Raw genomic sequence first — 15,505 nt, 5'->3', positions numbered from 1 at the left:
ATGATTGGAGAATGTCGGTGGGTGTTGCAATGTTTTCCTTATCACCATTGGATTTCCTCTCCGCCGCTCAAAACTGCTGCGCCTCCAGTCTCGGACACTTCCTGAACGGACCCAGAGCTTTCAGAGCGAGGGGAGTGCAAGCGACTTTTTATCGTCGTGGGGGGAGACAAGATGAGGTAATGTTAAGTTCTCTGTTTGTTGATTGCTGTATTAGATTCAACTTTGTTTCTTGCTATGGTTGTAGTTAATTTTACACCATTTATAAAGAAACTCAGAATCGTATTTGTTGGAATCATAACGCCCGTTAACGACAGCTAGCTAACGTTGTCATTTATCTCCCATTTCAGCGTAGTTGGATAACTTATGAACCAGACTGAGAGCCGAGACACGAAATATTGGAAATAATTGGGAGCTGTTTCATTTACTCGTCGCTATCTTGCGTAACTTTATGGAGAATAAAGTTTTAATAATGCAGCAAGTTGGTAGCTTCAGCTAGCGTTAACTAGCAAAACTACTAGCTAACACTGACGTATGTCGTGCTTGTCAGGCAGCAGTTTACTGTACTGATGTTGTACTATAACGTTGGGTAGCGTTAGCTATGTTATTTATTGAAAAGTTAGGGCTCATTTTCTGGTTCAAGATAAAGATGCCAAAAGACTATAGTGTTAGTTCAGTTAGCTTCTTCTCAGATTGGGTCCATTATGATTGTGTTGAACGCTTGTTGGTTAGCTGGCTAGCTAACAGGCTGTCAACAAGCTAACGTTAGGTGGATGACATCGGTTAAAGTCTAACGAACAAGCTTGTTTTGATAACTAATGTTAGCTGACACGCTATCAACCAAGAGTCTAACCAGCTGATCGTCTAGAGAGGGTCTTGAGTCCAAACTATGAACAAACTGAAATTTTGTCCAAAATATTCTGAAGTCACTCAGCAGCCTCATTGTGTGGGGGACAAAATTAGCCTGCTGATATTATTTCTGGGTGTCCCCGCCCTGCATTTCAAGGACGTAAGGTGCAACAATGGGCATCAGAGAAGTTATTTTTTTCTATTTTATCAGACAAGGACATCTGCCAAGTATTGATTTTGTCTACACCGCAGCTTGCATAACGTTCCCCGCCTATTATAAAACTTCAGAGACAACTCTCTTCAATGTGCTGCAGAGATGTGATCAGTTTATTAATTTAGGGCTTAGTTGAGTCTAGTGGGTAATAGTCTAGAATCACATAACGTTTTGACGCACCAAGTCTCAAGAAGAAAGTCAGGTGAAGTCCGCTATCAAATTCATTCAGAACGGATGTATTGTACCATGCTACACAGAGAGAGCCATTTGGAAAATATGTAACAAGTTACGTGTAGAGTTGTCAAATTTGTGAAATGAGAACATCTCTTGTGACATCAGTCCCAGTCTTGGTGGTTTTGTAAACGGAAGTAGCTGCTTGGAGTCATTTTAATCCTCAGTATGTTTCTGCTATGAAAATCCATTCCCGAGAGCTGCTTCGGGTTATTTTGATTATCAGTATATTTCTGCAGTCCAGGCCAGCGATCTTTATGATCTCAACTCTAGGTTCAAATTGTGAAAGCGATTTTATAGCTCCAAACCCTTCTGGACAGAAGCCTCAATGTGCAAATATCAAAATCGGTTGCGCTCATTACACAACCTTTCATCCAAATGAATCCGTCTCAGCAAGGCTATTGAGGATGTGTGACTCTGAGTCATAGTGTGCTTCAACGAAGACAAGACTGAGGTCAAGGGGCATAATGGGTCTTGCCTTGCCTCACCCTCTAACCATAATCTCTTCCTCTTATCAGAGTCCTACTCTGTCCTAATTCCACTTATCCTAATTGCGAAAATGTGATACTGAAATACTCACCTTTGCAACAATAAAATCCAAGTGAATTTTTAGAAGAACACATGAATGAAGTTATTAAGTTAAGTATGCTACCACATAACACTCCCCTCTTTCATGTCTATTTCATGTATGTCTGCAAACCACCTGTAGGTGGATAGCCCACTCTCATTACAGCTCTGCTCATTTTTTCCAGTTGGATTATTGACTCTTGTCCTTTCTCCTCTCCTTCATACAGGAACACACATCTATGGGAAGGAACATGACGCTTGACTCAAGGACACTACCATGACATAAACCAAGGACCCACCTGGAGCTGTCTCCTTGTTTGTCTTTTGTTTTGTTTTGTTTTTTTGTTGTCTAGTCTCCCATCTGTCTTTCCTAGTGTCCACCCTCCTGTTTCGAGAACAAATTATAGAATTACGCAGGAATACTTGTTTGGCTGAAACCTTTATGTGTCACACTACTGTTAAGAGGACTGGCCCAGTCACTCCTCTCTGCTGCCTCCCGTTTATCACTGAAATTAAACATAGCAATACAGGTATCTAAGACTTTGAAAAAGCCTGCTCTTATCGTATTTTTGTGGCATTTATTACATTTTGACCAGCACTTACCACGCAAAATATTCCACAAATCTTTTTTTGAGGAGTTAATTTAATTGCTGTAGCCTCCTTGTCCAAGCAAGGTGTGTTTGTTTATGTTTGTCTTTTCATACTTAATTTTCCAATGCAACTTATAGTTTCAGTTGTGTTCATTTGTTGTATTATTTAAATAGTTATTATTGATGTTGAACAACTGTTCTTAAGCTGCCCTATATTGTTATCACAATAGGCAGTTTTGAAATATAATGTAATATCTTTGTACTTATGCAATCTTTGTGAAAAACACTCTTGTTTAATGAAGGTAAATACTTTAAGCCTCTTTTATCTGGGATTTGATATTTTGAAGTATTTTCTGTCCATTTTTCAACTGACAGTGCTGAGAAACTGTAGAAACTGACAACTGTGTCTGAATAGATGGGAGCTGGACACAAAGACTGGTCGTTAGCAAGTCCCATCGCCACTGGATTCATACTCTAAACAGAAGCACCTTCAAACTGGAAGCTGTTTTTTCCTCTCAGATGAAGAAGTACTTCTGAAATGGACAGATGGATACAGAAACCAGAACTCTATTTTTGGGACATTGTCTCTTGAATTCACGCACTGAAGAGGAAGAATGATTTTGAGGAGGCTTTAGGGATAAAGTTCTCAGACTGACATTCAGATACATTTTGAGTTTCCCGGCAAATCTTGAAGAGCTGCCTAATTCCATCCTTCAAGCCTCTGACTGTATGAAATACTACCCATCGACTTTTTTTAGAAGAAATCTCTTTACAGTAGATTGAATTTTTTACTTCACCTGCTAAATCGTGTCCCACTAAGCAGTGAGGATGCGATCTCCAGAACCTCCTACACCGTCCCCAGCAGAAGCCCTCCTTCATGGCCAGTTTGCTAGCTGGGGATCAGGCAGTAACAGCAACAGTAACAGCTGTCCCAACAGCCCTGGTGGTCCGGGGGGGCTCTCCCCTGCTGCCTCCCCTACACTGGCTCCGGCCTCCAACTATGCCCTGACCCTCACCCACACCCACGTGCACGTCCAGCGCCTGTCACCGCGACCGGGGAAGGAAGCCCGTCTCCTGCTGCCGTTATCAGAGCTGGTGGGGTGCAGCTGCCCTCGTGCCCCTGCGCCCCCGCTCCTGGTGCTGTACTGGTACCCCCCGGGCAAGCGGCGGAAAGGGGTGTCTCGGCGCAGGCAGGTGAGGGCCTACCTGGCAGAAAGCAGGCCCGAAGCTGAGAGGTGGTCGGCTGCTGTGCAGTGCCTGCTCAGGGGGGTGACCGTCACTGCTGACACTGGTGAGTGTGTGGATCACCAAAGCCTGGCTTTTCAAGATTGTTGTTTGTGTCATGGTTTTGCATGTTAATGCCTTGAATTGTCTGAGTGCTGATCATTGATACATTGTTGAATGTTACTGGATGGCTTTATTAGAAGAGGAATAGCCTATTGATAGTTTTGGCCCACAGCATTTGTTGGATTTACTTTGGCAATCACTGAGGAAGCACTGAGTTTGTCTTTATAAATGAGTCTTTTATTCCTGTTATTTGCTACATGAAGCCACAAAAGGCTGACTCATGCCTCCTTGATTTATGCTTCCTATGTTGAGCATATGTTGGCTAACCATAGCATTTTGTCACACAGACCTTGATATAGCCAAGACCTTGTATGTCCAGCGCATACTTCACTGAGGGCACACACAGTACCAAGAGCAGTTGAGCATTTTTGGCGTTATCTAGCAGAAAACAAATGGGGATTAATACTAATATATCCTAATAGGCTGTGGGATTTATTCTAAGCCTTTTGTCTGGATATTTATTTGTTTGTTTGTTGACGTGAAAACATCATTTTCTTGGTTTATTTATCGAATAATTTACTTCTTTCTCTCTCGGCCCTTATCTGTCCTGCCCACACGGTCTGTATCGTTCAGTGTCTAATGTAGAGACAGAGAGGGTGGGGCCACTGCAGCTTCCCACCCCTTCCCATACGCTGTATCCCCCAGACCTCCATAATCGAACAGATAGCAAGGCCACGCTCAGTGTTTACCCTCTGTCTGTCTGTACGCCTCTTTCTCACCACTACCCATTCCGTTCATGCATCACGCGTTTGCCTGCATCTCCATCTTTTCCTGTCTCCTTCCTCCCTTTTAGACTTAATCTTTACTCCTTAATTCTCCGTCTAATCTCTCTATCGTTTGTTTTCCTCAGTCTTTATCTATCACACCACTGTCTCCTTCCCTCCAGCTCTGATACAGCCGTCTGTATCAGTCATTTTTATTTTTTCTCAATCCTCTGTTTTTCCCTTGTCTGCTCTCGCTTCATTCGTACTCCGTTGCCGTCCACCATATTTTCCTCAATTTTGTCAACCCCCTTCCCTCCAGACTGTCTGACCCCTCTCTTTCTGTTCCACTTTGCTTACATAGCCTCCATTCTTTCTAATCTCTCTGTCGCAGCTCTCTTACCTAATCTCCCAATTTCTCAATCCCTTGTTCTCCTTTGTATAAAAATTTCCACTGATAAATATTAGAGTACTGGTTAGACGGGGTTTGTAGCGATTTTATTTGTCTTGGGTGAATTTGTGAAATGTAGGTTCCTGCATAATCCATGATTCTCTGATAGTGCAGTCATTTCATCTCCCTCCCTGAATCTGCACCCTTGACATCAGTAAATACTCAATCTAAGATAGCGCTTTAAAGCTTTCCGTAGGCAGCCTTTTCTTTCTCATACCTCTGCCGATGTAGTAGAGAAAACGATGTTAATAGAATATGCTGGCATGTGTGCTTGTTTTACCGCTTCCCTGCACCAGTTTGATTGATAGATATTTGATGATTCACTTCTTACACAGCCATCTGGAATTCCCTGTGCTGATCCACCTTGTTTTCCCATTCCTGGATATTGAGTGCTATATTTGTCCTCTACCATAGAGATGCATCTGAATTTAAATGATTAATGGATGCTCTCTCGAGCAACAGCATTGTGCAGTGTGAAGTAGATCCTATGAGGTGAAATAAAGGATGGTTGAACGGTCGGATGCACTCAAAGTCCAGGGTTGGGGAACACTGTATAATGACAGCTTAGCTTACGTCCCAGTTGGCTGGTTTTGCAAATGCACTGAGCCTCTAGTTCTTTCCTTTGTTCTGTATGAAATTAGCCTGAGTATTAACTAATTGATTTTCTCCCATTCTTTTTTTTTAATAGAATTTTCAAGAAGTCTGCTACCTCGTCCCAGGCGGCTACTGTTATTGGTCAACCCCTTCAGTGGGAGGGGCCAGGCAATGCAGTGGTGTCAGACCCACATCCTGCCAATGATAAGAGAGGCAAACATCAGCTACAACCTGATACAGACAGGTAACACACAGAGGCCAGAGGCAGCCTCATCCATCGAGACAGATAATAAAGTTACATAAAACATACATAAAACCAGTTTTAATCTTAATTGGACTGTCTCTAATCTCTGTTGTCTCAGAGCGTCAGAACCATGCCAGGGAGCTTATCAGAGAGATTTCGCTCCCAGAGTGGGATGGCATCATCATTGTTTCTGGAGATGGCCTACTGCATGAGGTATGTAATGCTTTTGTGCGTGGGCCAAGTGAGATCGATTTTAGGGGATAGGATTAAGGGGGAAATCTGGAAAAGTATATAACTGTGGGTGGAGACACTTGTTGTGCATATGTATAGCTCTAGTCCATTGATTTGTCTTTATTAATGTGCTGTGTGCCCCACAGGTAATTAATGGCCTGATGGAGCGATCCGACTGGGAACAAGCAATAAAGACGCCTGTCGGCATTTTGCCCTGCGGCTCTGGAAATGCACTGGCTGGCTCCGTTAACCACCATGCAGGGTAAGTGTGTCTCTAACTCTCCTCTGCAAGAGTCAGTTTGGATGTTAAGGTGTGTCTGTCTCAACTGAGTCACTTCTGCCAACCAACTATGAATTTCTCAATTGGTCCATAAATTTCTCAGTGTGGCTCTAGATAAACACTCATTCAGCTCTGTGAAGGCAAGAAGTGCTAATCTTGGCTAATCTTAGGACTTAAGCCCCTTTTATTTCTCAAAGATAAGTCTTGTACCTATCATATCTCTGTGTCAGCTTTTTTGTTGAAATCACTGCAACTGCTTGAGTAAACGGTCATTTTCATCTTTCTTGTTTCCCCTCCATCTTTAACCCTTTCCCTTCAACTATCTCTGTGGACTTGTCAGTTTATATTCTGTTTACTGATGGATTGTCCTGTTATTATGTTTATGGGTTGTTGTGCGTCACTAGACCTTGGAATTATAAAGCCGCTTTTCCACCGCATGGTACCGGCTCAACTCGCCTCGTCTCGACTCGACTCTACTCGCTTTTGGTAGTACCACTTGGTTTTCCACTGCAGATAGTACCCCCTCAATGTGCCTGCCCCCCCCCAACTGGTCGTCATAGCGACACCACGACGCCACATGAAACTCAACCACCCCAAAATGCATTGAGTCTCTTCAGACTGCGGAATGGCGGACTGCGAGGCAGACGGTCCTGGTCCCAAATCTCCGAAAACGTTGCAGCAGATTTACAAACAGGCGTTATTTGGATAAACTGACCACATATTGGGAATCTACATGGTTCGCCTGAAAAAATATTAAAACTTAATAAAGTGACATATTAACAGTCGTAGAGTCAAAATTACAACCGCTTTTAGCCTGCTTTAAAATCCCCGCTATCGCTGCTGGCAATGATGACGATTCTCTCTGACCAATCAGTAGTCTGCAGTGTTTTCACGTCACCTTTTGGTATCGTCTCAGCTCGCTTGGAACCTTGACGGAGGTGCTACCAAAAAAAGTACCAGGTACCAGGTAATATGGTACCTGGTACCTGGTACTTGCCCAATGGAAAACCAAAAAAGGCGAGTCGAGTCGAGTTGAGCCGGTACCATGCGGTGGAAAAGCGGCATAATATTCTGTCTGGGTGGAGTGCAGTTCTGACATATTGAGCATCAAACATTTGACATTTACTTTGGTTTGTCTTTTTAAATATTTAACCCCAAAATGTTCTTTAAAAAGGAAAAATAACACACAAGCATTGCAATAACACGCAAGTAACATTAAGAGATCATTTTCAATCAATCAATTTAGATTAACTTTTTTTTTTTTTAAAAGTGTCAGATATAACCTTACAATTCCAAGCTCACAAGTTGTTAAAGTTTTCTGCCCTAGTGGTAAAATGGAGTAGGGTAAACTACATCTTGTCTTCAAGTAAAAGAGCACAATATTGCCAGTGTTGTCTTTATCTTGACCTAGTTATCTAGGCCTAGATATCTCTGAATAGAGAAAGGACTCTGTCTTGAGTTCTGTCTTTATCTGTACTGACAGAAGACGGTGTTGTCTTCTTTGCCTTTCCCTCAGGTATGACATGTGCCTTCGGGAGCCGCTCCTTTTGAACTGCTGCTTTCTGCTCTGTCGAGGCGGGGTCCGACCCATGGACCTGGTCTCTGTGACAACAAGCCCTGCTCCGCCCCACAGCGGCCGTACTTCAGCTCCCAGAAGACTGTTCTCTTTCCTCTCTGTTGCCTGGGGCTTTGTGTCCGATGTGGATATTGAGAGTGAGAGGTATGTGTATTTGACACATTATAGGTTTTAAAACTTTATCTATCTCTGCTTACAAGAACAGCCATTGTGGGCTTCAGCTGAGCACAACACATGTTTCCTCATGTCACTTCACCTCATTACAATTGATAGCTTCACAAAAACTCTTCCACTGTTTCAGGTATCGTGGCTTGGGTTCGGCTCGCTTCACCCTGGGCACCTTGGTGCGCATAGCTTCCCTCCGATCCTACAAAGGTCGTCTGTCCTACCTACCGCCCTCTATTGTTGCCTCATCACCAGATGCCACCCCTCCCCCTCCGAGGAGACCCCTCTCCCGCAGCATCACGGAGGGCTTGGAGGGCTTCTGCCGAACCCCCATCCACCGCACCTGCTCTGACATGGGCATCAGCGAACAGAGAAGCCTGCGCAGGGGCGAGGGAGAGCGGGAAAGGGAGATGGAGAGGCAGAGAGAAAGGGAGAGGAGAAGGGAGAGGGCCAGGGGAGGAGGAACTGGTGTAGTGAGGGCAAGCAGCCTGGCGGAGGATAGAGAGAGGGAAAGGGAGGGGGAGATTGAGATGGAGGGAGAGGAGGAGAGGTCGGGGACGAGTTCAGAATCGAACGAAAGGGACGAATGCAGTATGGGAAGGGATGGAAGGGTGGTGGGGAACAAGGATGAAAGGGAAGATGAGGGCAGAGTAGACCAAGACTCGAGTGAGATGGAGGAGGAAGAGAGGGGGAAGGATGGGGAAGGCAGCGGTGGTTCTGTGGAAGGGGAGGGGGTAATGCATGCTAGAGAGCTGGGGGAGAGCTATGGGGTAGACATGGGACGAGAGGCAGATGAGGAGCCAGAGGGTTTCAGTTACCAAGATGGCCCTCAGGAAGCCAAGCAAGCACTAAGAAAGAATTCAGCCCCGTCAAGCCAGATAGCCAACGCCTTGTTCAACCAGCCCCTCAGTCGGGAGGCTGACCCAGATTCTGAGACGTCGTATGGGGTAGAGGATATGGATCTGAATGGCACTTACTTCCAGAGAGAGCCCTACCCAATGGACATTGCTCGTGAACGAGCTCTCACTATCTCCTCTCCCTTTCGACACTCTCCCTTCTCTTACAAGCCCAAGTCCCTGGACCAGAACCAGAATGCGTCCCGGCCCAGACCCCTCTCCCTCCTCCAACACTCCCACTCAAACTCCCTCCCCCCTAAGCTCCCCTCCCTCTCTCTCTCTCTTTCCCCCACACCCCCATCTTCCCCTTCTTGCGCCTCGCCCCACTCCTCATCCTACCTCACCCCCCGTCCCAACACCCCAAATTCCACCTCGCCCTCGCCCTCTTTCCGTACGCCATCCTCATCTTTCAACTTTGACATTGCCGAGCCAGCCGGGCCCCATAAGAACCGTCCCTTCGCCTCACTGCCTTTCAACCCCCCCAGGGATGACTTGCTGCCCCCCCTCGACCAGCCTCTCCCTACCAGAGACTGGGTCACCATTGAAGGGGACTTTGTCCTAGTCCTGGCCCTTTATCAGAGCCACCTCGGGGCTGACCTCCATGCTGCGCCCCAGGCCAAGTTTGACGACGGGCTGATCCACCTGACCTTTGTGCGGGCAGGGATCTCCAGAGCCACTCTGCTGAGACTGTTCTTTGCCATGGAAAGAGGAACCCACCACTCCCTTAGCTCGCCATATGTGAGCCATGTTACTTGCAGGGCCTTCAGACTGCAGCCTCTGTCTACAAGGGGAACACTTACTGTGGACGGAGAACTGGTTCCCTACGGGCCTCTTCAAGCACAGGTCAGAAGGAGAACAAATGGTGCTTTGTACTGACTGTACTTGTTATGCAGAGATGTGATCTGTGTCGTCCTTTGTAGCTCACTGGCTAGAGCATGGGATTAAGGTGGCTAAGGTTAGGGGATTGATTCCTTTAACCCATACCTAAAGTACATGCTCATGGTGCTGTAATGCGCTTTGGATAAATGTTTTTGCCAAGTAATGTGTATATAATGGCATTGGCAAGTCATCAGTAACATATCAAGTGAAGCCAAACTCAAATTCACCTTAAATCCATGCAGCATCCTTGTTCAGGCCACAGTTGTATAACAACCATAGTGTGTTATCAGGACAGCTGGATAAGGAAATGCTGAGACATTTTCAGAAAGATTCAAATACATTACATTTGCTGTTAAATGTCGAGGTTATATAACCACAAAGATAAGAAATAGAAACTTTTAATGCTTTGTGCTTCCTGAGGTGGGATAAAAGCTCTCTTTGGTTTAATGCTTTGTCTAAATATTTTCCAGTAATAAAGAGGTAAAGGTGTGGGTGTCTGTGCGAGAATGTGTGTGCAGCAGATGTATTTTTATGTAGTAAGTGTTAATGCTGTCTGTGGTGTTATGTTAATCAGTAGCTGTGAGACCTATTGGTGGTATTAATGTTTACGATCTCTCAATCTTCTACAGGTTCATCCTTCCATGGCCCGTCTCATCGTTGGCGACTCTGGGGTGAAGATTACCAGATTCTGACCAGGGATTGGTTGAGCTGATTGACCGATACAGCACTCTCCTGAATTATGTAATCTCTGTTGCCATCTATACTCGGAGAGAAAGAGCAAAAACCCCTGAGAGACTTAAAATAGCCTGGATTGCAGAAACTGCTTTTCTGGGGTTTAGTGAAAGGGATCACCCACCGAGCCACGCGTCAGCGGAGCATGACTGCAGGGATTAATAGTGAATTTGAAAATGGATGAAAAATGCGCCTCATTGCACAGCTGTTGGATTACGCTCAGCTTACCCTGAGAAGCGTGAAAACGGCACAGCCTGGGATAATAAGAGGGAAGAACAAGCGAATGTTTATGGAATTGTTTTTGCAGATAGTGCATGTGTTGGATGTATACATTGTAGTATGCATGCATGCAGAGAAGCACTACCTGATTTTTGCCTTACAATGAGATGGAGAGAAATCTGAATCAAATCAGAGAAAGCTGTTCTTAAACGTGAAATGCTCTAAAATACATTCAGATTCACTGGGGCCAAACCCCCATACAGATGTTCCCTCCCCCTCCCCCCCTCTCTCCATGTAAAAACCTCCGTCCCTGAAAGGAATGCCTTATCCACCACTGGACAGTACAACTGCTGTGACTTTGCCCTTTCTTACTTATATAAGAAATCTAAATCTTCTTACTCAGCAAATCTTCATCCACGTATCAGAGCGTCCGTCCACTACATAAAGGCAAAGCTATGTTTATGTACTGGGAAGTACTGGTAGAGCCACCATATACCATTATCTTTCAGCACATTATTCTATTCTCTCCACTGTTATGCATCAGTGGATATAAGTAAGCCCTAAAGACCATTTGCTCATGAAAGTGCGAGTCGATTTAGAACAACACAGAAAGATCAAACTTTTCAGGGTCAGTGCAGTAGTAGGATCAATGGAACTGTTGAACGGTGACCATTACTGATATTTTTGCATAATCTGCCTGTTTTTCTTAGAAAATGGATGCATGATGATGACGTTGATGTCAATGATATCAGACTATTACTTTGCAACATATTGAACATAAAATTGTCTGAACAAAGCAAGCTTCTTTGTCAATGGTTTTAGATTGTTCATTTTCAAGAAATCTTCCACTATCACACACATTTACCCCTCAGCACTATTTTCTGTCTGGAAAGGAGCACTTACTTGTGAGTTATCTTCTTTGGAAAGAGTAATCAGAGGGCATTATATGCCTCTATTGTCGTAACTGATGCCATTTATAGTGCGCAATAACTGGAGTTGGAGCAACAGAAAATCAGAACACTAGAATTGGTTGTAGCTTTTTAGATAGACCTAAAGAGTAATACTGAACCAGATACATTGTCTTGTAGAAAATGGATAAGCTTAATATTTTTCCAGATTCTATATTGAATGAATCACATTAAAGTCCCAGTCTGGAATGGATTGAATATATCAATTAGATCACACATTGATTTTGAAGGGTAGGACTGGCTGATTAGAATAAAATCTATTTGCAACTTTCAAATCCCACTATAACACAAAATAGATTCATTTTTGTCCCAATGTATACAAACAAACACTTAAGTTAAATAAAAAAAACAAAAAAAAAAACCCCATTCAACAGCTCCTGTTATGTTGTCACATACTGTCAGAACTTGGATCAAGAGATGAATCAGTTTGAGAATAAAAACTGGCAATATTTAACCAGAGAAATAACCAAAGCTCACAAGTGATGCATTTCAATTCTGGATTGGGCCTTTAACTAAGTACAGCTACCAAATGATGATGTGCTGCTAAGTGAAATCAAACAGCAGATGTTGAACCGTGTCCACTCTGACATATTGAATGCATTTTTGTAAATTTTATAATAAAATTACTGCCTATGTACTTAGTCAGAACAAAGGATAAATCATTAGCATGTATCAATCAGTAAGACCATGTGTGGACTCCCTGGGCCACTGTCAGCATACTGTATGTATTGGTTATGTCTGGACAAATCAATGCCCTTGTAATCTTGGCCTGTGCATTTTGGTTATTGATCCTAAACTGTCCAAACCTGGCCACAGAAGAATATTGTAAAAAAAAAAAAAAAAAAAAGTTCACCATTCTGCTTGTTTTAGGTGCACAACACAGCCAGATTACCACAATTACACCATGCCTACACATCTACAAAATGGGAGCAGAGATTTCAAATCTAGGCTGGTATCATTATCAAATAAAAGAATCTATACTTTTTTAATTTGCCCATGTTAAGAGATTTAGCATCTCAATATTAAGAGATTAGTTATGACAATTGACCCCGCTAGACATTTTGTTGTCTATGGCCACAGTTTGGACCATGGTGTTTTAGACCAATTTGATATGACAATGTTGGGGTGTAACCCCTCAGTTGAAAATGCCAGTAAGATGTCTGTAGTGGACTGCCTGTAATGAAATTGTAATTATTACTAAAATTATGAAATATATACATATATGATGTACAGTTAATAGTTATATATGGTTTTGAATAAATTTAACTTGAAAAGTTTGTCTCAAGCAAATCCTCTACTGTGTTTTTGCCTTTGTTTTTGAGCACACCACCATGTTTTGTCATTTAACTGCTGTAGATGTGAGCTGGTCATGTGACGTGTTGGGAAGAAAGGGAAACGGCTTTTATCAACAACATTCTTCAGATATCTAATGGCATTGTTTTACCATGACCTAATACACGTAGATTAAAGCATCATTTGTCTCCTGTGTCAGTGAGTTGAAGTACACTAATATACAAGGAAGATAAGAACTTTGTCTAATGAACAATGTCAGCATCTGCTCCATGGAATTGCTCCCTCTACCATACCATTTTTACTTTCTATGCTCGACTCCTTGAACTGTACAGAACTACTGGTCAGTGATATAACTGGACTTTTCTCCCAGGTACTGTCTAACCACCCAGGAATGACACAAGTTATTGTACATGTGGGAGCCGTTGACACCAGCAAGGGGGAATCAGAACTGCTAAAACAAGATTTCTCTAAACTTTTTAACAGACTTGATGAGCTAGAAATGCAATCATTTATCAGTGGGCCTCTTCCAACTATTGACAGAAAGATAAATAAATTCAGCCGCCTACTTGCACTGAATATGTGGCTCTCTAATGCCTGTGAGTCTCAAGGGATACATTTCATTGATAACTTCAACTTGTTTTGGGGACGTGATGATCTCTTCAAAGGAAAGGGTCCCCACCTAAATGGACGTGGACTTAGACGGCTGACAGACAATTTTCTACACTGAGGCACCAAACAACTTCCTGCCCTACTCTCCACCAGCGAAAGGCTCCTCCGCAGAAAGAGTGCCAGCTCCAGGGTGACAACAGTGACCCTGCTCCACCTGCCCTCTCTGTGGATCCCCCTTCCACACTCCCCCCACCTCTGCCCTGGACTCCCCCACCTCTATCCCCACTCCCCTCTGACTCTCCAGCATCCACTCCCTCCCCTGTCTCTCCTCTTAGGTTCACAAGCCAGATGGAGGACTTGGTGAAGTCTGGGATCAAAATGATCCCACTCACCCCCAGCATGGCCAGGTCACGGGTATTGCCATCACCTATACTCCGCCCACCAACGCCCGGCGCCCAGAAAAGAGAGTGCCGGAAAGCAGAGCGAAAATGGCGTAAGTCAAACCTCCAGATTCACTTTGAAATCTATAAAGAAAAATTACATATTTACAGTCTGAACTTGAAAAGTGCTAGGCAATCATTTTTCTCTGAGATCATCAACAAGATTCACGCATCTTATTTGCTACCGTTGACAGGTTAACTAACCCTCCGTTTTCCAATATCCCCGGAACTAGTTTCTACCAGCAAATGTAGCGAGTTTGCATCCTTTTTTAATGACAAGATTCAAGGCATCAGACATGCTATTAACTCCTCAATGCCAAACAAAAAAGCATCATCACTGCAGTCTTCCAGAAGTAACTTGACAGGTATGACACAATTTAATCCCACTGACGACAAAACACTCAAAGAAACTGTCTCCAATCTCAAATCATCCACCTGTTGCCTTGATGTTTTACCCACTAGCTTCCTTAAAACAGTTTTGAGCAGCCTGGTGAAAGAACTAATACTTGTAGTTAACAATTCTCTCCAATCTGGCATTTTTCCAAAGGCTTTGAAAACTGCAATCATTAAGCCTCTCCTAAAGAAGAGCAGTCTTGATGCTACTGTACTGGATAACTATCGACCTAGGCCTATATCAAACTTATAATTTTTAGGTAAAGTTATTGAAAAAGTTGTTCACCAACAACTTAGTAACTTTTTAACGCTGAAAAATTGCTTCGATAACTTTCAATCAGGATTTCGGCCCCATCACAGCACTGAGACTGCACTCATAAAGGTACTAAATGACATTCGCCTGAACAATGACTCGGGCAAAGTCTCTGTTTTAGTACTGTTGGATCTTAGTGCTGCCTTTGACACTGTGGACCATACAATTCTATTACAAAGATTAGAAAACTGGGTGGGACTCTCTGGAACTGTCCTTAAGTGGTTCAAGTCATATCTTCATGACAGAAAGTACTTTGTCTCCATTGGAAACTGTGTGTCCGAGCAGATGGCCATGACATGCGGGGTTCCACAGGGGTCCATTTTGGGACCTCTCTTGTTCAATCTCTATGCTTCCTACAAAATAATAAAGTAGCCTACCATAATTATGCAGATGACACGCAAATCTACATATCACTTACACCAGGTGACTATGGACCTGTTGAATCTCTGTGTCACTGCATCGAACAAATCAATGACTGGATGCGGCAAAATTTTCTCCAACTAAACAGAGGTAAGACCGAGATAATTGTCTTTGGAGCACAGAAAGAAAGACAGAATGTCGGCTCTCACTTTGACTCCCTGTCTCTCATAACTAAGAGTCAAGCCGGAAATCTTGGCGTTATCCTGGACTCAGATTTAAATTTCAATAGCCACATCAAATTGGTAACTTCGTCAGCTTACTACCATCTAAAAAATATTGCAAGAGTCAGAGGAATACATCTCAAAT

At 43.5% G+C, this 15,505-nt stretch overlaps 1 protein-coding gene across 1 annotated transcript; it reads left to right on the top strand.

The window, feature by feature from the left end:
- The first annotated feature begins 87 nt into the window (after nucleotides 1–87).
- On the top strand, nucleotides 88–12,373 carry sphk2 (sphingosine kinase 2). Its single transcript, XM_071912749.2, has 8 exons — nucleotides 88–176; nucleotides 2,086–3,739; nucleotides 5,636–5,785; nucleotides 5,904–5,998; nucleotides 6,163–6,278; nucleotides 7,813–8,016; nucleotides 8,174–9,776; nucleotides 10,442–12,373. The coding sequence occupies exons 2-8, from the start codon at nucleotides 3,277–3,279 to the stop codon at nucleotides 10,502–10,504; spliced, it is 2,694 nt and encodes an 897-aa protein (XP_071768850.1). The 5' UTR covers nucleotides 88–176; nucleotides 2,086–3,276; the 3' UTR covers nucleotides 10,505–12,373.
- Nucleotides 12,374–15,505: the final 3,132 nt, after the last annotated feature.

Source organism: Centroberyx gerrardi, chromosome 12, assembly GCF_048128805.1.
Source record: "Centroberyx gerrardi isolate f3 chromosome 12, fCenGer3.hap1.cur.20231027, whole genome shotgun sequence".
Lineage (NCBI taxonomy): Eukaryota > Metazoa > Chordata > Actinopteri > Beryciformes > Berycidae > Centroberyx > Centroberyx gerrardi.
The sequence above is the reverse complement of the archived record's forward strand: the minus strand, read 5'-3'. Positions and strand labels throughout refer to the sequence as shown.